Source organism: Pteropus vampyrus, unplaced genomic scaffold, assembly GCF_000151845.1.
Source record: "Pteropus vampyrus isolate Shadow unplaced genomic scaffold, Pvam_2.0 Scaffold7, whole genome shotgun sequence".
Lineage (NCBI taxonomy): Eukaryota > Metazoa > Chordata > Mammalia > Chiroptera > Pteropodidae > Pteropus > Pteropus vampyrus.
In genome coordinates, this window is record NW_011888788.1 from 15,710,613 (window position 1) to 15,732,023 (window position 21,411).

General features: G+C 36.3%; 1 protein-coding gene across 1 annotated transcript in view; it reads right to left on the bottom strand.

The window, feature by feature from the left end:
• Positions 1–21,411, bottom strand: part of RALGAPA2 (Ral GTPase activating protein catalytic alpha subunit 2) — a 295,774-nt gene that overhangs the window by 121,690 nt on the left and 152,673 nt on the right. Inside the window, exons 24-26 of the mRNA XM_011371357.2 lie at positions 9,321–9,449; positions 4,237–4,365; positions 3,360–3,418 (exon numbers count right to left, since the gene is read on the bottom strand). Of these exons, the coding sequence (XP_011369659.1) occupies positions 3,360–3,418; positions 4,237–4,365; positions 9,321–9,449 (317 nt within the window). The remainder of the gene's footprint in view (positions 1–3,359; positions 3,419–4,236; positions 4,366–9,320; positions 9,450–21,411) is intronic.

Here is a 21,411-nt window from a genome sequence, read left to right on the forward strand (position 1 = left end):
CAACTTTCAAAATAAGTTTCACTGTTATTTCTTTGAAACAATGCGTTAAGATAAAATAGTCTTTGAGTTGCACAGTCCTTTAAAAATTACCTTTTTCAATTATAAATCAATTTTAAATGGTAATTCTCTTTGGAACTGATATACTCCACTATCTTTTGCAATAATTAAAAATTCTTGTTAATTTTTTTTCTGAATGCCTATATGTAAAATTAAAATACTTGCTCCCAAATCTGCTCACTCTCAGAACAAAAAGGGGATTCAAACCACTACCTGGAGCCAGACGTTAGTTGCAATATGTCTATGTTGTTCTTTGTAGAAGAGGTCACATCCAGTGCCAGTCAAACTGGACAATACTGCTCAGCTCTCCATACTGAAAGTTCCTTTATATCCGATATAATTCGACAATTAAAATCAATATATTTTGAGGTTTTAAAACCACCAAGTTTCACTTGATTCTCTCCTCTTTAAATCAGGATAGATTAAGTGCGTCAGAACAAGCACATTAAAAACCTTTTGGAGACTGTGTCACCTTCTACCAAAATTCACTCAGTGAAAGCAGTTCAACTCAGTTTACAAGGTATGCCAGGCCGTTTTTGTTTCTCCAACACCAGCCTTATACAGAAGTTCCACAGGATTCTAACCCTCGACATTTCTTACTGTGTAGAATTGTCTAAATCTATCTCTTCTCTTGCCTAATTCCTATGCTTATTCTCAATCTAGAAAACATACTTTTCACTCTTAGTTTGCATGTACTCTACATTCTTTCAAAAAGCCTCTTTATTTTCCCCCAGCTTCACCCAGATTCTGTTCAACTCATTAAAATCTACACAACTGGAAATTATATTGAAAATTCTATTTTTACCATTTAAGAGCCTGTCTTCCTTTGCGTACATCTGTGTGTGTATGAATACACACACATTTTTTTTTACAGCCCATTAACCTATCTGTTAAATGTAATTTGTTAAGAGCAAAGAGCTCTCATTTCTAGCAACACCTGCATTACTCTGTAACTATTAGCTTTGCACTATGGAGAACATTTGTGACCCGTAAAATGGTTTTATAATCTAAACTACTCTCACCTGCTTTGAGTTTTAAGCCACACTAGCTTATAATAGCTTTCCATGCTATTTTCTCTCCCATTTAGCATCGTCCAATTCTAATATTCTTAATGATTCCTTATGCCTAAATGCTCTTGTTAATTAAGGTTCCCTGCATCCCAAGTATGTCCTTTGTGATCCCAAATAAGTTTTTATCTATCAAGACTCTTTTTTTTAGCTAATGGCAATACTACCTTCCTTCTCATTCTGTATTCCAACACACTCTCTTGATACTGTTTAATAACCTCGCACCACTCCAATTTATATAAGAAAAACTTATTTTTTCTTACTTTTTCTAAATTATTATCACTCACAATTATATTTCCTTTTAATTCTCCTCCATTTAGTTCAGATCTTGACCATATTTCAGTCTGCTTGCTTATGTACACTTACATGCCCTTAATTTCACTGTCTAATTCCTTTTCTATACAACTTAGACTGACCATGTTGTACACACTTCCATTCCATGTTTAAGTACACAGAAATTTGACTTTCTACACTAAAGAAAAGAGGTTTGAAAAAAAGGTATTGTCAATACTTGTTGAAAGTCTGAATGTGGTGGGTATGGGAAAAGGAGAAATCAAGGATTTTCCCCAAGCTTCTTGATTGAAAATCTCGGTAGATGACGCTGCCATTCACTGAGGAGAAGTCTGAGGGACAGTAAGCAGACTCAAGGGTTGAGTTACAGTTGTGTTAAGTTTGCATATATTAAGACATCCAAGTTGAGATATCAAGTAAGCAGTTTAAAATATAAGCCTGAATCTATAAGGGGTTCACAGAAGGGACCATGTAAGTAAATTCAGTATCATTAGCAGGTAGGTGATATTTAAAGTCTGGTTAGAACGAATAAAAGCACCTAGAAAGTCATGGAGAGCAAAGAAGACCAGACCTAATCCTCGAGTCCCAATAACATTCAAAGATTAGGTAGAGGAGGAAGACAGGAAAGGAGCAGCTGATGTAAAAGCAAAATCAGAAGATTATGTTTTAAGGAACTAGCATCATTCAGAAAGAGGGTAAAGATAGACTGACTTCAGAATTAGTAAGATAAGTATGCATATTACAATTTCTAAGGTAACTTCTAAAAGAACTGAAAGAGTATCTATGACTTCTAAAAAAAATGGATGTAATAGATGGAATATGGAAAAAATAATTATCTGAAAAAAAGAAAAAGGAGAGAAAGAGAAATAGAGTGGAAGAAAGGAAGGAAGTCAGGAAGGAAGCACAGAAGGGAGAAAGGAAGCAAGAAAAGGAGAGGGGGAAAAAATGAAGGCAAAAGAAGAGAAAATGAACTGTTGAGACACATTAATAACAAAGTATAAAATAAGATGAAAGAAATACATCCAAATATATCAGTAATTGCAATAAATGTAAATAAACTAAAGCTTTAGTTAAAAAATAAAGATCAAACAGGATAAATATATAAAATCAAGTATATACAGTTTTTGTAAAGACATTTAAAAGAATATAGAAAGATTAAATTTAAAAGGATAGAAAATATTATTTAAAAATAGCTGGATCAGTATCAAACAAATGGTCTTTAAGATAAAAAAAAATCACCCTTTCAGATAAAGAAGGTCACTACATCACATAAATATAAAAGATTTGATTCACTATAGAGATATGATAATTCTCAACTTCTCTACAACTAATAAGATAGCTTCAAAACATATAAAACGGTAATGGACAGATATACAAGGAGAAATAGATAAATGTACCGTAATAGTGAGTGATTTTAACATGTTTTTTTTCAGTGAATAATTAAAATGATGAAAAAAATATAAAGGATATGGAATAAAGGACATGATTTAAAGAATTAAGAAAATATATACATCTAGAACACTACACCCAACAACTAAAAAACAATTCTTTTCAAGCATACATGAGACATTTGCAAAAACTAACTACATATGGGGACATAAAGCAAATCTCAACAACTTCTAAGGCAATTATTATCAGGCAGACAATATTTCTGATCCACAAAGCAATTAACTAAGACATCAATAGCAAAAAGATAAATAGAAATAATATGCCTGGAAATTTAGAAATATGTTTCTAAATAAATCATGACTCAATGAAGGAATAGAAATGGAAATTGGAAAAAAAAACCTGTAATGAAAAAATTAGTAAAGCATTTTCTTAATTCTTGTTACACTTTTCAGTGTAAGAGTAATGTGAAAGAATAAGTGTTTATTAACAATAAGTGTTTACACATAAATGTGTATCTTAAAATTGTAAAATAGTTTACCTTTATTCAACATTTACCTTGCACATTCACTTGGTTCCTCTGTGGCATTCTTCAGTAAAATATTTATGAGGTAATGCTAAAAGCACAAAGTTAAATAAAATTAAAAATTTTGTTTCTCACATATTCTGACCATGTACCAAGCAGCCAGGAGGTACTGAAGGATGAGGGAGCTCTGGAGGGGCTCCCATCAGGGATACCCCTGGGGAAGGAAACACAGGGCTCGTGGGGAGTCCCCTGAGCAATTAAGCCAGCCTAGAGAAGAGTATTTCCAGGTATACAATAAAAACCTAGAAAGCAAGTGAGACTTCTAGCTAGAAAAATCTCAGTTTTCTTTTACTTTAATTGGATTATATACTGTACACTGAATTTTATATTATAATTATGTACCATAGACAGTCAGTCAGACAGAAAGACAGACAGACTGATCGATTCTGGGATTTGAAAAGTATTTTTGTTTGCCCCAAAGTCAGCTGAGGAGAGAACAAATGCTTACTCTTATTCTCCAAGGAATTTCAAATTATTAGTAGCATTTAATCAGGCCAATAATGAGACTGAATATTTAAGCTTATTTACATTATGTCTTATAAATTCATCTGATGCACTAATGCAGCATAATTAAACTGATAAAATTATTATAAAGGATGATTCATTACATAATTATGACTCATAGGCATGATAAACGAGGAACCTAACAGTTATTACTGCAATATGCTCTGAATCTCATACATTTAATCCCCCTAAAACAGCCTTCTAAAAATACGATTATTGAAACATTTAAACAATACAGCAAAACTTTGAGGGATGATTAGATTATAGTATAATAATGAAAGAGATAACCATATAGCTAGAATTATAAATTGTTAAACTTGAGATTCAATAAAATGCATTATGTACCTTGACATCTTCAGTTCCTGTAATGACTTCACTAACTTTCGGCATGGACTGCAGCAAAGGGATTTCCCGGTAGGTATTTGGAAAGCAGACAAGAGAACCAAGAATGGTGAGAGCTTCTGAACGAGGTGCCTGCACACAAAAAAGTGAAACACACATTTTTCTTTTCATAAGTTAGAAGCTTTAGATAAGAGACAACATGTTTTACTTTTTAATAATTTTGAAAGAGAATCTTTATAATTATTTTATCCTAGATAAGGCCTATCAAACTATGCCTGGTTATTTTTCCCCAGGTGAATACTTAGGGAAGAGAGGTTTGCCTAAATGAAAAAGGAAATTTCCAAGGAATGGAAAATATCACTACACTTAGATATAATAAACAAGCATTGTAAAAATTGGTCTGCAGAGTCATTAAGAGTCAGAAAAGCAACTGACTCGGTCATGACCGTTTTGCCTTTTTTTTAATCTTAATGTTCTTGACAAAGCAGGTCAAATGATATCAACTCAGTTTTGCTGTGAAGATAGTTAATGAATATTCCTAAAGAAGGGTTGAAGCTATCAGAAAGTAGAAAAAGAGCGAAGACATCCTCTACCAATTTCTTGTTTCCAAGAACTACTTTACAAAATAACATGTAGTATCTGACACCTAGTGAGATACAAAATCATTTGTTTGTCATTATTGGAATTTGGTTATCTATTAAAGGCGGTATTTCACTAGACTTCAACTTAGTCAACAGTTATATGATTAGCCAAGAATGGGGGCAGGCACCAGAATTACTAAGGTATTTTATCCATCTACTCACTCATCTGTTCATCCCCTCTGTCTATCCACTATTATCTAATAACAATGGCAGCTGACACTTATGGAATTCTCACTCTGTACTGTACAAGCATTTCTTCACAGAATGTTCTCAACAACCCAATGAAGTGGATACTATTATCATTTCAATTTTATAGGTGAGAAAATTGAGGCTTAGAGAAATTAAGTAGTTTTTCAAGTGACAGACTCTGATTGGAACTGAGGCCATCTAACTCTAGGGTCCATGTTGGACTTATACTGTTAAGTACCTGAGTATGAAATGAAAGAGAGCTTCCCTCACACACAGATGTCAGTGTGGTGTGTGGGGTGGGAGATGAGAGGCAAATAACACTTACATACAATTCAGGGAAGCAGGTGCTACAAGAGCCACACTCTATAGATATCATGGGAGCCCAGTACATTCATTTTTTACCTAGCATGGTTCTCATTAGCACACAGGTAAATAAAAGACAATATAAAACACAGAGAGGGATACTCTATGGGAACCAAGACGAGGCAATATTTGCTCTGTTCAGGATGTTAAGGAAGCACTAAAACAAACTGCTGCTAAGAGTCATACAGTGGGGTATGAGTCAGCCAGGCAGGTGGAGAGCAAGAGAGTGAGGAAAGGAGGCAACAGGCATGTTGTAGGCAATGGAAATGGAAAAGGCAAAGGCACTCAAGGAACCCACGGAACTGTAAAAGGTCCCACATGCACAGAGCCCAGAGAATATGCAAGTGTGCATGCAAGGGCTAGGGGGTCCTACAGTGGGACAAAACTCTGAACGCATCAGAGCTATCTAGGAAGAGACCCCACAGGCCACGTGGCACAGTGCTCATCTCATTCCACCTGAGGAGTGACGCCATCCTAACCCCAGCAGGAATGTGATGCAAGTATCATACAGTCCCTGAAGTATAGTGGTGGCAAGAGTATGACAGCTCTGAATGGGGCAATGGCATCAGGGATAGAGATATTTATCTTTAATGTTTTGCTTCATTTATAAATACAAAGATTTGAAACTACTACAGCAAAATGTTAAAATTTGCTGAAGTTGGTCAGTGAGTGTACAGTCTGTTACATGATCTCCATCATGCAAAACTCAATGGTCACCATTGAGTCCTTACCTCACCTGACCCCTCAGTGGCACTGGAAAGAGTTGATTGCTCGCTTGCTCCTGGGAATAATTTGGCCTCTGGGATATCTTTTTTGGATCCCAAGAAGGTCTGACAGTCTCCATGCTGGAGCTTCTTATTTCCTCAGGATTTAAACTCTGGGATTCTCAGTACAGTTCTTTGCCCTCTTCTTAGGTCACTACCTACAGGATATCCAGACCCATGGATTTAAATGCCTTCAGCATGTTGCTCACTCCCCAACAGATCTTTCTAGCCCGACTTCCTTCCTGATGTCCAGATTTGTAAATGTGATTGCTTGTTTGACATCTCCACTTGGGGGTCGAGAAGGCATTTCACACTGACGAGCTTTACCTACCACAAAGTTCTGCAATTCTGTATAACACTACCCCGCCTCCATCATTCTGTCTTATCTTCTGCCTTTACTTTTCTTTATTTTTATGTTAAGAAAAACTTTAAACCTAAAAGGAGAGAGAATGTTTTACCTCTATACCCAACACCTAGATTCAAGATTTTACCACTCTTACCTCATCTGTCTCCTTTTCATTTTTCATTTCAAGATATAAAATTCACTGAAAAGTTTCCACTTTCAATATTTTAAAGCAGTTCAGGATATTGTGTCATTCCACCTCTGTGTTCTCCAGCATCTCTGCTTTTTTTTTTTTCATCATTATTTCCTGCTGCATTGCATATTCATTTAATGTTTTACCCCCCCATGAAGGCAGCAGTTAGACAGTTTTCATCACTTCTCCACCCCAGTGATGCTCAATTAATTGCCTTAAGATAAAAGATGGCTGCTGCTAACTTTATTTACTGGAGGAACACTGATCACCTTTCAGGTCTCTGCTTTAGCATCACTTCTTCCATGAAGACTTTTCTAATGTATGTCTTCCCCTCTACCTTCTACCAAGCAGAATTAACTAGATGTGATTCTACAGTGGCTGCTACAAACTTATGTACAAATGCTACTACTGTACATAGGGTAGGGATTCTATCATACTCATCCAGACCAGGTCCTGGCACATAGTAGGTCCATGGTAAATGTTTCTCAAACAGATTTGTAACCGTCATTAACTGCTGTTCTTTCCACCAGACAGTCTTAGTTTAGACTTCATTGAGTTGATTCTTTTCCCTGAGCAGCCTTAACTATTGTGTAGTGTGTAAGCCTGGCTTGCACTGTGGACTTTCAGAGGGAATGCTAGACTATATAACAACCAAATATAAAACATTCAATCATAAATAAAATAGTTAGTTGTTACACAGCTTTATTCAAAGAATGTAGTAAATCTAGATAACTTTTTTTCCCTAAGCGCTAAGCCTATAGTGAGTCACAATTTACTCGCAGACAAATGAGGCCCTAGTGTTTAAGAATATTGCCAAAGGACAGATAACTTCCAGGGTCAAGGATGAGAAGCGAATTATAATACTCTATCTTTTGTCACACCACAGTTTATCTGTTCTGTTGCAGATGGACATTTGGATTGGTTCTAGTTTTTGGCTATTATGAATGTTTGCTAAACACAAGCTTCTACCTATCTTCTGGTGACCTGTGCATGCATTTCTCTTCCCCTCATTGCCTTGGCAGAGCAGGTCTTACAGAGCTGGGGTACTTCCAACCTGTTAATTAACCATGTTAACTGAAAATTCTGACTGAGCAGGTGTGCCCCACCTAAACACCTCTCATCAGTTTCCCTACAATTTTAAACCTCATTTAAACAGAGAGTAATTCAAAGTAATTTAAAGAGTTACTATTCTCTTATATGTAACTCTTACATGTTCTCCCCTCTCCCTTCCTCACTCTCTCTCTCTCTTTCTCTCTTAAAAAGTATTTTGGAAGGGTACTTTAACAGCTCGTCTAGCTGAAAGAGAAGTTTTCACAGAGAATAACCTCCATGCATGATATTACTTCAGAAAGGGTGCCAGCATTTGTAGAGGAAATTCTCACAGCAAGTAAGAAAAATTTCAATAAAGAAGTATGATTTCCTTCCTATATCCTGTTAAGTTTTTTCAATGTTGATTTGAATGGTTAAAGATAAATCTGAAGGTTCTTTGAGGATGATTATCCTAAAGTCTAATGAAGTATTTAAAATCATCATGTTTTTTACAAAAAAAAAGTTGAATGACAGACCAACATTTTTCTTACTTTTTTTTTCTCTCATCCTTCCCTTTTGCTCCTAGCTCTTTTCCCTTTCCTTTGTTTGTAAATTTATCCTTAAGTGGAAAAGTTAGTGCATGAAAATACCAGAATGAAATACCAGCTATACGAGGTATTAAAAAGCAATTTAATTTAAAACCCAGGGTTGGAGTTTGAATTTACCCTGCACAGAAGAAATCAGTGGAGTGAAATAGTAACAATGTGTCTAACAAAATTTAGGTAGCTAGATACTCCTACCCATTTCAATATAAGCCCCTGGCAAACAGTAAAGCTAATTTTATTTATACCATTTGAAGAAGAAAAAAATGAGTCTGAGCTAGTAACAGTTATAGAGAGCACAAATGTGAGAAGCCCTTTAAATTTAAATGTGTAAGAGTATTCTCTCAAAAGGCATTAAGACATTGCCCTAATAGTGAAGGTAAATGTGGAGATAAATAAATACTTTTTGTAGCCCTTAATGCCCATGTGGTCCACTTGCTGCTGCTGCTGCTTCTTTTTTTTTTTTTTTTTTTTTAGTACGAGAATTCTGCACATTAATAAGAAAAAAATATCAATTTTCTGGTTAAAAATGTAGTGTACTAACATTTTAAGAAAATATTTTCTACTACTAATAACCAAGACAATAATGGAAAAAAAAACCTTACTGGTAATGTACACTTAAAGTTCTCTCTTTATTACAGACATCAATGTCTGTGCCATCATTTACTAGAAAAGGCTAATAAGATTCTAAGAGACAAGTCCTGCTTCTGACTGTGTAAATGTTCTGAAATATTAGTGAGGATATGATTTCTCACACTCTGGCCTTTTGATGAAACGCCTTTCCAATACTAGTGTGTCATCTTATCCTACAATTTCACACATCAGCTGCCAGGGCATCTACCCGAGAGCCCAGTTTCACATTGCACTAATGAGTCAACACCTGTTAAGAGTGGAGAAATCTGAACCTTGTTAGCGATTGTGAAGCCTCCTGGGAGTTTAGATGCTGAGCATTGTCATACTCACCGCCAGCATGTCTGTACCGAGGACCCTGGCAGCAGCCGTGATAAAGTCTCCCACCAACATTGAAAAGCCAGGCAAACCCAGGGAGAAGAAGCGGGGTGGACAGTGCCTTATAATGGTGTTTAAGATATCCTAAAAGGGAAGAAAACACAGTTGTAATCTTCAAGAACAAAATTCTGAAGGGGTCAGTCTGTACATGGCCATTGTATATAACCTAAGATAACATAGATCACAGAAATCTCTCAGTGAAAGGGTTACTGGGAGATGAGTTAGTTCAAAGGCTATTGTACCCATTTTATATGTAAGAGAATGGAGACACTAAACTATAAGATGACTTGTCCAAAATCTAAATTGTGGCATTGGGACCAGACACTTCTTTTTGTCTTCCACCTAAAGGTGAGCTTCTTGGAAAAGCTACAGGAAGAGTATTAGGGTAAATACACAAATAAAACTTTCAAACATCACTTTCCATATTCTTCAATTTTCAAAAGTTAATCATGCTGTTACATTAAAATATCTTAAAGTAGGTGAAGAGATGGAAATTTTCACTCTCTGGGTAATTCTGTATGTTAAACAATGGGAATGTATGGGGTGCTAGGATAATGTTGTGATCAGTCATACTCTAAGGTCAGGTAGTCAGTGTGGCTCTGAGTGTAAGTATGATCGTGAGGTACGGGTGCACAGTGCAGCAGTCATCTTTTGCAGTGTGCTGTATGAAGACCATCAATTGCCCAGACAGCTGGTGCTCCTGTGTCTGGAATAGCCTCTCTCTGGTGGGTAGCAGGCTGGCCCCTGCCCATCAGCTCTTTTCTGAGGCAGTCACCCATGCCAGTCTGTGGCAGATCAGACCAAGACTACACCACTGGACTGCAATTATGTCACCCATGGCCAGGCCACATCTATGAAACCATCTGTGTACTGTGTGTGTGTGTATAAGGAGGATTGGTAAGAAAACCAAAAACTTCTTTTATGCAGTTCTAGGCCATGTACATTAATCAAACATACTGATGTACTACAGTTATGTGACTTACAGTTATACAACCTATAGTTGGTCTCAAAATACAAGAAGCAAAATACAGAAACAATCTGGTTTCTTTTCTAAGACTTCAGTGTGGCTATTTCAAAAATCCTTCAAAGTAATCCCACTTTAATTTGATTAGAGCAAAGTAGTAGCTACATGCTCAATTCTAACGTTAAGTCCTTTGTATTCAAAATAACCTCATTTAACAACTTATCATAAAAGAGGATTTTTATGTGTTCACAAAACATTTTTTAAGTAAAACCTTATTTTTTCTTACATAGTGAATCATTCAGTTTCTACAATTTGTGCTGTTTATATCCTTAAAGGTGACTGTTCAATGCTTACCATATTAGAGCTTATATACAATAAATAGTTCAGCAAGTACTAATTTAAAGTGTTAGCATTTCAGCAGACTTTTTCTTATACCAAAAATAAATATAGATGGATAAATAGACAGATAAAAGGAAGGAAGGAAAGAAAAACCTGAACCAAACTTCTTACAAGTTAATGTTTAAACCTCCTTTAATCACGTCCTTTGATACACTTTAGGGTCCATATCAGCCAAGGTAAACATTCTAAGGGGCTGAGCAGATGGATGCTGCAGTTTAGAAAGTGTGTGGTAAACTCATGCTCCAAAAGTGGAACAAAAGATCCACCTTTTTTATAATTAAGCCTCTGATTAATGCCCTGGGCTCCTCACCACACACCTGTAATTACTCACAGAGGTACGCATTGTGCTGGGCCTTGTCTCGGAATATCAGGCATCAAGCTATCCGGCAGCAGATGGAAGCACATTTCTGTTGACATATGCTGCAATGAAAGGACTCATGCAAACCTAGCTAGCAAGGCAGCAGAATGCCATGCATTTGAAGATTAATAATGCAAACAACCATGATGTTAACTTTGTTGTTTATGTTAATTCCATCTGGTAAGATGAGGAACTAAGACTTGAACCTCATAGTCTTTAAAAATCTTTAGCACATACTTAAATCAAATAAGCCATTTTCACAACTGGAATTTAGAGTTTTAATTAAAAAATGTTTTTCTGAAATAAGTTTATCGGAATTATGAACTAAATCGTTTAATAAGCTAAAGTTAGAATGTGTAAATGAAATCCATTTTGCTTCATCATGCATATGTATAAAGACAGTGATCTGTAAAGTGGGCATTCACAAAAAATTACTAAGTTGCCACTGATGCTAAAGACAGCAAAACTTTGTGTAGTCGAGGTTAAGTTACACAGCTCCCCAACCCCTGGATCTTGGCCAGTCACTTCAATGAAACCTATTTCTATTGGCAAGAAGATTGGAAAGAGAGGGCAAAATAACAGATGGCTAGCCTACTCTACCCTGCCACCCACGTAAGATGGAGCCCCAAGGAAAAGTGGGGCCTGTGCTGCTGTGCAGTTAAAGATGGCACTAGCGTAGGATTAAGGTGGGGCTTAAAGAGGGAAATAGATGGTCAGTAAGCCAAATTACGGCCATATGCCTGCTTATTTTGCTTATCCACACTGAAATGGAATGACCCAAAGATTATATCTTTGTGATAACATTTTAAAATTAGGAATAACTGTGTGGTAGTCAAAACAGAGCAGCTGCATATTCCCAATAGAGGGACAAAATGTACATTCATTTCTAGTAGAACCTTTCTTTCAGCGTCCCCTTGATACATTAAGATCACAGCCATAACTAGAATCTTTGGAAAAATTAAAATCTTGAGACTCTGAAACTTTCTTCACAGTCTCCAAGGCTTTACATACACATAGCAAAGGACAGCACTTCCCAAACATCAAACATTCATGTACAACCTCATGCTTTTTGTCATGTCTACATCTAAAGTGAACATTATTTATTTTTCAAAGTGATTTACTTTTTTGAACTTGAGATTATTCTGGAAAACTAGTATCCTGTGTCATATATAGAAAATAAGCCTTAAATCAATACAATAACAGTAAACCAAGACAACCATAACAAGAATTTTTGCTAAATGTCACTGTCTGATGGAGGCTCTCCTGTTAAAAAGGGTGGTTTGCATCCTAGGGTGGTGTGAGAGAGGTTCTGTACCGGTTCCAGTCGGCCTGACTGGGAAGAGTCACAAGGACTGGAAAGGGGACATTATTCCCACTGTGCAATTTGATGCTACTTAGTGCTACCTCCATTGTGACTACCAGTAGGAAATACCCCTCTAGAACTGGGACCACAAGGCCTAGGTTCAAGGCCTAGTGTATGTGATTATGGGAAGATCATGTCATTCCTAGAGTTTCACATTTCTCTTGCACAAAATGGGATGATTTCTCTTTACAGAGCTGTTTCTAAGTGGAATAGCAGATGCAAACTCGTGCCTCTGTAAACTGAAAAGGACGAAAAAGAAGTAAATAGTAACAAGTAAAAAAATTTTTTGCAAAAATGGGAGGACTATGAAAGATTTTACTTTCTAGAATTTGCTTTGTAGGATTCAGTGAACTATTGTTTTGCCAATATTAAGAAAAAAACATTTAAAAATATTTCAAAGGTGGCACAAATAAGTCTCTTAGATCACATTACCCCAGAAATTAAAAAAGAATGAAAGTAATGCTTTCAATTAACATCCTTAACAAAGCATTACAACAATTAACCATAGTGTGTAAGTGAAATAAAAACAGAAAAATGATCTTTTTAGATTTTCTAACTTCCATTCTTCTAAGGAGTTAGAATTTACCCCAAACAAGTAACTCTGGTAGCAAAAATTAAGTTTCTTTTTCACACTCTACACAGACTAAAACCAATAAGCTAAATAATAAGCTCAGTGAAACATGGGCTCTAAAACAGGAATGGTTTATTCCTGAAAATTGACAATTTGAAACAGATAAAACTCTTTCATAATCTTTTGTTTAAAAGAAATAAAATTCATTTTTCAAAATACTGTAATATAGTGAACAGACCACAAAACTAGTATTTTTCTGTTGTTTTTGGTTAAAAGTCCACGCATACACTACTACTACCCACTGAGTGTGAAAACTAGATTGTAAGATGATAATTGTGAATTTGCAGCTTATCAAAAGATTCAGGTTTATGAGAAAGTAACTGGTGAGAACATCTGTCTCTTATCACTGATCTTACAAAAAATCAGGTAATTCAAATAGAGGCATGTTGTTTCCTCTCCTCTAAAGCACAGTTCTATAAACACAAACCACATTCAGCCTGGTAAATGAATCGCTTTAATTGAATGCTATGTACACAGTAACTGGAAAAACCATAAGTGATAAGAAAAACATATGGTGATGGCAACAGAAATTGGTTTATTCATTTTGCATAGTGTTGTTTCTTTAGTTCTCTTATAATTGACCTTTAGAACGATAAATGTGTAAAATAATTTTGTTTATTATGGCTCCAAACCTTCCAACAATTACACAAAATGAAAATTTAAAAGGAAGGATTCATTCTGGAAGCATTTCCATTGTTTACATAATTGCACAGCTATAATTTAGTGCTCATGTTGTTATGGAAAATAAAGAAAAGGGCCATTACAGGCCATTTCAATTTAAAATATTGCACAGTGGTGTCAAAAATGAAGGAAAATGTTCACTTTAAAGCAGTTTAAAATGGATTAACCCTGTAAACAAAAAACATTTCAATATAATATTCTATGAAATACAAATGTTCAAGAAGTAGCCATCCTTCAAACAGAATTAGAAATGTTGCAACTGTACTTTCACACCAATTACATATATATTATACACTTAATATTTGCTCATGGCCCAGCAGATGATGGCTGTAACACAATAGCCAGCCATCTGTCTCCCTGCCTTTCCTTAGCGGACTTGCGCCTGCTCCTCAGGAGCAAACAGATCTGGTTGTTCCACCTAAAGTCTCTCAGACCTTCCATCAGGCCAAACAGAATTGTGAAGAAATAAAATCTATGTATGCAAAATCACTGAACTTTAACTTTTTAGTTTAAGAAAATTAAAATGCTTTGCAATTAATGACTTCATTATTATTTTCAGAGAAGATACCTTTTATCTAGAAAATTCCATAGAAAGCTGTTTTGTTTGGTAAAATGGGGTAATGTTCAGATCTAGTTATCCCAGTAATCTGATTAATAAAAAAGTACAACTTATTCCACACCCAAGTGGAATTACTAATTTTCAAAAAATTTGAATGCAAAGGGATACTTTTAGCACTAAGCCTGGATATAATTTAAGCTTTCTTTAACAATTCAAAAGGCAGTCACAATCCTCAGTACCTCAAGGACATATTTGTGAGGTACTATTGGCAAAGCTCAGAAATGCCGAGTGACAAAAAGGTGTTAGTTAGCAGAAGAACGGATCTGAAGAGCCCTCAAAGTCCCAAGGCCTGGTCCTTTCACTTCTGGTAGTGGGTCTCTACTCTTTCACCATGTGCACAAAGAAATCCTTCACATACCATGAGAGGCTATCTGGCCTCTTCATGCTCTACATTGGTTCAGGTAGCAGTTTGTGTTGACAAAAATACAGCCTTTATGATATGGCCTTTAAAAAAAAGCACAGCAGATCATGCCATGAGCATTCTGCTTATAGAAAAGTAATGGGACATAAAAATATAGCAGGACAAAACTAAAGGAATATGTGGTATGTCCTGTACATCAGGGGTCCCCAACCTCTGAGCTGTGGACCAGTACTGGTCTGCGGCCTGTTAGGAACCGGCTGCATAGCAGGAGGTGAGAAGTGAGCAAGCGAAGTTTCATCTGTATTTGTAGCCACTCCCCAGCACTAGCATCACTGCCTCAGCTCCACCTCAGATCATTGGGCATTAGAGCCTCATATGAGCACTGGTCCCTGGTGGTAGAAAGATTAGGAACCACTGCTATCTGCTAAAATGGCCAAGTATTGTGTAATCTGTTTGGAGAAAAAGCAGATACTTTTTATAAGTGCCGGACAAATGTGACTTCTCAGAGTATAACTACGTTATCAAGGCCGGGAGAAATATGACAAGATAGAGTAATTGGTTACTGTGGCTGGAGAAACAAAACTGCCTAGTACTTCTTACCATGAAAAATGTTATGGAAAAGACCTTGACAGCAGCATGTAAAGGAGAAAGGGAGTGACAAGCATAAAACAAACTTCTGATGGCTAAAGAAGCTGCTTTGACTCTTTGCATGCCATCAGGATTTCAGGAGAGACAGAACAACCAGGCAGATCATTGAGAAAGTCTTTGCAAACCTCAAGCCCTAAAGGAGAGACTTGAATATTTTTTATGATTGCTTTACAATTAATCCCTCATCCGTGAAGAAAGACGGTCCTAACCTTTTTAATGATGAAGACTGCGACAGGGAAAGAAGGAGACTGATTAATTAGTGGATATTAAGAAAACAATATGAATTTCATTTTATACTGGAGTTGATATGTCACCAGATTATCTTAACAGTTCTTTTTCCTTGTTTGTAAGAGCTTTATTAAAGTGCAATTTATACATAATAAAATTCACCCTTTAAAATGTACAACTCAGTAGTTTTTAGTATATTTAAAGAATTGTGCACTATTTAATTTGAGAATATTTTCATTATCTCAAATTGCAACAGCAGTTTCTCCATTCCCTCTCCATCAGGCAACCTAATCTACTTTCTATCTCTATGGATATTGCCTATTCTGGACATTTCAGAATATGGGGCATGTGATATATGGCGTTTTTAATCTGGCTTCTTACACTTACCACATTTTCAAGGTTCAGCCATGTTGCAGCATGTAGTAATACTTCACTCCTTCCTATGACCCAGTAATATTCCATTCTGTGGACAGACCACATTCAGTGTACCCTTTCATTAGCTGATGGACACTGGAGTTGTTTCCGCCTTTTGGTGACTGTAAATAGTGCTACTGTGAAAATCTGTGTATAGGTTTTTGTTTGAATACTTGTTGTTGATTCTTTGGGTATATGCCTAGGAGTGGAATTGCTGGTTAATATGGTAATTCTATGTTTACAGAACTTTTGAGGAACTGTCAAACTTTCTGTAGCAGCTGTACCACTTTACATTCTTACCGGTAATATATGAGGGTCCAATTTCCCTACTTCCTCATCAACATTTATTTTCCATCATTAAAAAAATCATTATAGCCATCCTAGTGACTATAAAGTGGTATCTCACTACAGCTTTGATTTGCATTTTCCTGGTGACTAATGATATGAACATCATTTCATCTGCTTATTGGCCATTATTATACCTTCTTTGGAAATAATGTCTAAATCCTTTGGAGTCTAAGTCCTTCGTCCATTTTTGAATTGGGCTTTTTTGTTGTTGTTGATGTGTAAGACTTTTTAAAATATATTTTTGGCCCTAGACCCTTATCAGATATGATTTGCAAATACTCTGTACCATTTTGTGGGTTGTCTTTTTAGTTGCTTAAAGTGTCCTTTGATGCACAAAAGATTTTAATTTTGATGAAGTACAATTTATCCATTTTTTTCTTTTGTTGCTTGTACTTTTGATATCATATTTAAGAATCCATTGCAAAATCCAAGATCACAACAATTTACTCTTATCTTTTTTTTCATGAGTTTTATATTTTTAGCTCTTTAGGTCTTGGATTCATTTTAATTTTTGTATATGGTATGAGGTAGGAGTCCAAGTTCATCCTTTTGCATGTGAAAAAGGATACACCACTTGTTAAAAGACTATTCTTTTCCCCACTGAATGTCTTGGCACCCTTGTTGAAAACTGGCTGACCACAGATGTATGGGTTTATTTCTGGACTCTACTGATTTATATACTAACCTTTCACCAGTACAACACTGTTTTGATTACTGTAACTTTGGAGTAAGTTTTGGAATAGGGAACTGTGAATCCTCTTTGTTCTTTTTCAAGATTGTTTTGGCCTTTTAAGGTCCCTTGAAATTGCATATGAATTTTAGGATCAGCTTTTCCATTTCTGCAAGAAAGGCCATTGGGCTTTTGATAGGGATTGCGTTGAATCTGTAGATTAATTTGGGAATTATAGCCATCTTAACAATATTCCAATCCAAGAATATGGGGTATATTCCCATTAATTTAGGTCCTCTTTAGTTTTTTATGGCAATGTTTTATAGTTCTTGGTATATATATCTTACCCTTCCTTGGCTACTTTTATTCCTAAAAATTTTATTCTTTTTGATGCTACTGTAAATGGAACTGTTTTATTAATTTCACTTTCAAATTGTTCACTGTGGTGTATAGAAAATATAGGTGATTTTTTTATGTAGATCTTGTATCCTGCAACCTTGTTGAATTTATGTATTTATTCTATTAGTGTGTGTATTCCTTAGGGTTTTCTATATACAAGATCATGTCATCTGTGAATACAGATAGCTTTCCTTTTTTGTTTCTATCTGAATGCTTTTCGTGTCATTTTCTTACCTAATTTCCCAGTCTAGAATCTCCAATATACCATTGAATAGAAGCTTTGAGAATGGACATCCTTGTACTGTTCCTGGTCATAGGAGGAACATGGAAGTTTAAAAGGGATATTCGTATTGTTTCCTTGGTGGGAAGAAAGCCAGAGCCTATGATATGACATCCAAACCCAGAGTAACCTTCTCTCAAAATATTTTTGGAGATTAATGAATTAATGTGAGGATGTTCAGGGTACTTAGAGGTCAGAAGCTCTGAGAAAGAACTTACCCTTTGTCAAATGAATTGGGTCATTCCCTCAGGCCCAAGTCCTCAGCATTGTGAACAAATTATTAACGCCACCTCCCCCCCCCCCCCCACTTACTCTGATCAGCACAACACCCTACATGCAGCCCATGGATCACAGGGGCTGCTTTCATATGTTCTTCCTATAATAGGAATTTCACAGCTTAATTGGGAGACTCACAGGGAGATGGCAAACCCATCAGGAAATTCTGGGACATTTATGATTCCCTAAGATGGGGAAAATGTTGGAGGGTCGTAGAAAGAAGTGACGTACCAGCTGTACCTATCATGCCTTGAAAATGTCATGACCTGAGTATATAATGACTGTCTTAGTTGTGACTCTGATCAGCCTCAAATCCACAACATTATAGTTTGTACAACAGTCTGGCTTAACGAGAATGATGCAGATGCTCTAGAGCAGTTATTAACTCCTCACAATGACACTTTAATAAATGAGGGCTTCAATGAACTGCTCCTGCGAAGTGATGACAGTCAAGAGCATCGAGGCTGCATCAGACTCACATGTGCATAAAGTGTTCTGAGAATGCTAGACATCAGTGCAGCACTCTGAAAGAAGACCAACCCTCATGGCCAAAGCTGAGGGACAAGTCTACACAGAATGGTATTTGTACATCTCGAGAATTTAAAAAGGGGCTGGGGAGCAGCGTGGGTAAAGGTGGGATAGGAGGATACTAAAATCTGCTTTTTCTGAGGCAACCAGCTGCTTGTTTCAGAAGAGACTAAACTGAATGAAATCTCTACTCTCTCCTCTACAAAAGTAAAAGGAGAGTCACTGCCATCACAGATAACAGGATAGGTAGAAAAGCACTTATGGTGAGTAATCATACAAGCAATATTATCTAAGGTAAGAATTACCACAGTGATTGAAATACACACACAGACAATTAATACAGGTACGAAAAAGACAGGCAGCCATACTGTTCCCAGGTTTACTGTTCATCCTGTCTAAGAAATGCATCAGCTAGAAATATATTCTTCTTAGAATATTTAAAAAATTCTAGGATAAAACCATAGGCTTAACACACTGATGTTTAATCAATATCATCGATGACACCAAACAGAATAATCAACACACTCTCATGCTGGAATCCAGTTAAGGATCTGGTACACACTTGTGTTACCGTAGAATGATACACAAATTTAGTAGGGAAAACACATCTCTATTGAATTTGGGTAACAAGGGTATTTAATTTGTTCCTTTGGAGCCAAGAAAACTTAGGGAGGAAAGATATAAGAGATCACCATCCATCCTTTCATTTTATAGACCTGAAGTAGATCAATCAAGGCCAGAAATTGCCCTAAGGTTTGGACACAAACCCAAACACACTCCTCCTCCTTATAAGAAAAGAAAAGGTTAACTCAGTGTCAACAAAGCACCTTTTGATATTCATGAATGATCGGCCTTATATATAAAGCACAACACCATTTTGAAGATGTTACCTACCTCTGAAGTGCAGATTATTCTTTCATCTCATTCACTTTGCCTAATTATCATTTAAAAATGCAAATAATACTCTTTTAAAGCTATACTTGCAAGTGAGGTCAACAAATGACTGCTATGGCTTAAAGATGTGCTTCCAAAATACACGCATAACTAGTACTCGCATAGAAACATTATCACATGAAGGAACTGGGTCATAAAATGCTATCTTCAAAATAAAAATGAGCTTCCCACCAAAGTATTCTTAGGAAACTGCTAGAAAGGAACTGTGTGTGCATGCATGCATGTGTGCATGTGTGTGGGCACAGAACGTGGGGAGGTAGTGGTTAGAAATATTCTATAGAAAAACACCAAGAAATTTCCCAGGACTGCAACAAGAAATCGAGACATCTATTTTTCCCTCAAAGTGATCACTAGAGAAACCAAACCAGCTGTGGCTTCTGTGTTCATTTACTTATAGCTTCAACTCTGCTTGAAAGACTTTTAGGGCTTCTGATGCTGCTAAGACTAGTATCCACTGCATTTAAAAATATTTCCTCCTTACTTGCTGAATTTGGGAAACCTGGCTCTCAGGTTTGGATTAGAGTGAGCCTGCTTAGTGGCACGGAGTTCTGCTGGGCTGTTTCCTAGCCTATGACCAGAAACAAGTTAAGGGGAAAAACTATTTCTTTTGCAGCTTCCCTTGTCTTCTGGGGATTCTCACACCAGAGAAGAAATAAACTTTGGAATATGATTATTATTCATTCTTTTCATTCTAGGCTAACACAAAAGGCATGTTCTACAGTTTGTTTCCTTAAAAGCAAAAGTATCCACCTGCACATATGAGCAACATTTTTGTGTTCGGTGTGTGTATATATTTGTATGTAGGTGTGTATGTATGTGTGTGTGTGTGTGTGTGTGTGTGTGTGTGTGTGTGTATGTATATATGTATGTATGTATATATTCAGTGCTCATTCAATTCTGGGAGTGTACAGACCATACCACCGATGAGGGCTGAAGGTCTGGATGAGTTACATAGAACAGTCCAACAGGTACCGTTTTAGTTTCTGCTTGGGCGACAGAATTACTTCTTTCTTTTTTGTAATTTAAGCTGTATTTAGACAAAGAGCTTCCAAGAACAGCTGAAATTTGAGAGAAAAATCCCAAGGGGAGCCAGCTCTATCAACCTCATTCAGGCCAGAACCACTAACAAAGTAGCAGTATCAAAAAACCTGAGACATCACCTGGTTTGACCATCAAATGATGGAGAGCCCATTACATGCCAATCCCACCATAGCAACAAGGAAAGAGGTATGGGTAAGCAATTAGACCATGTAGAATAATAACAGCTTCAAATTCTAGGAATAACTATTTGACATTTTGATTTTTAATTTACACATAATAAAATTCATTTAGGGGGGCTTCAAAAATACTTTCCTTTTTCTTTAAACAAAGTTGCTTTCAGGCAGATGTAGGAGGGGATGAGGAAGTAGGAAGAGGAGGGATTTCGAGATAAGACTTCCTAAAAGATACCACTAATTGGCTATCTGACCTTGGGCAGATACTTTGTTACCCAAGCAAGCAATTTCTCATCTGTAAAATGGGAACAGAAATGCAATCGACCCCACAATGCGGTTACAAAAGGCAAAGGAGACCTGAAAGCATTTTGTAAATTTTAGAACTCTATAAGTCATTGCTTTTATTAAATTACAGCAGTATTTTTAATCATGATCTTACCCAAAATATTAATTTTTGAAGGACCAACTAAAAATTAAGACTTGATTTTAAATCTACTCATCATAAAAATGTGAAATGAAAGTCAAGTCATTCTGATAATTTTATACAAAAACATTTAACAGTAAGTTGACAAATTTCTTGAGCATTGATTGGTTTGCAGGTACCATGTCTGCTGCTGGGAAGAGTTTGAGGCAGAATAAAGCATGGCCCCGGCCTCCAGCAATGAACTTTTAGGGGTAGGCGATAGCTATGCAGAGTGAGGATGGGCCAAG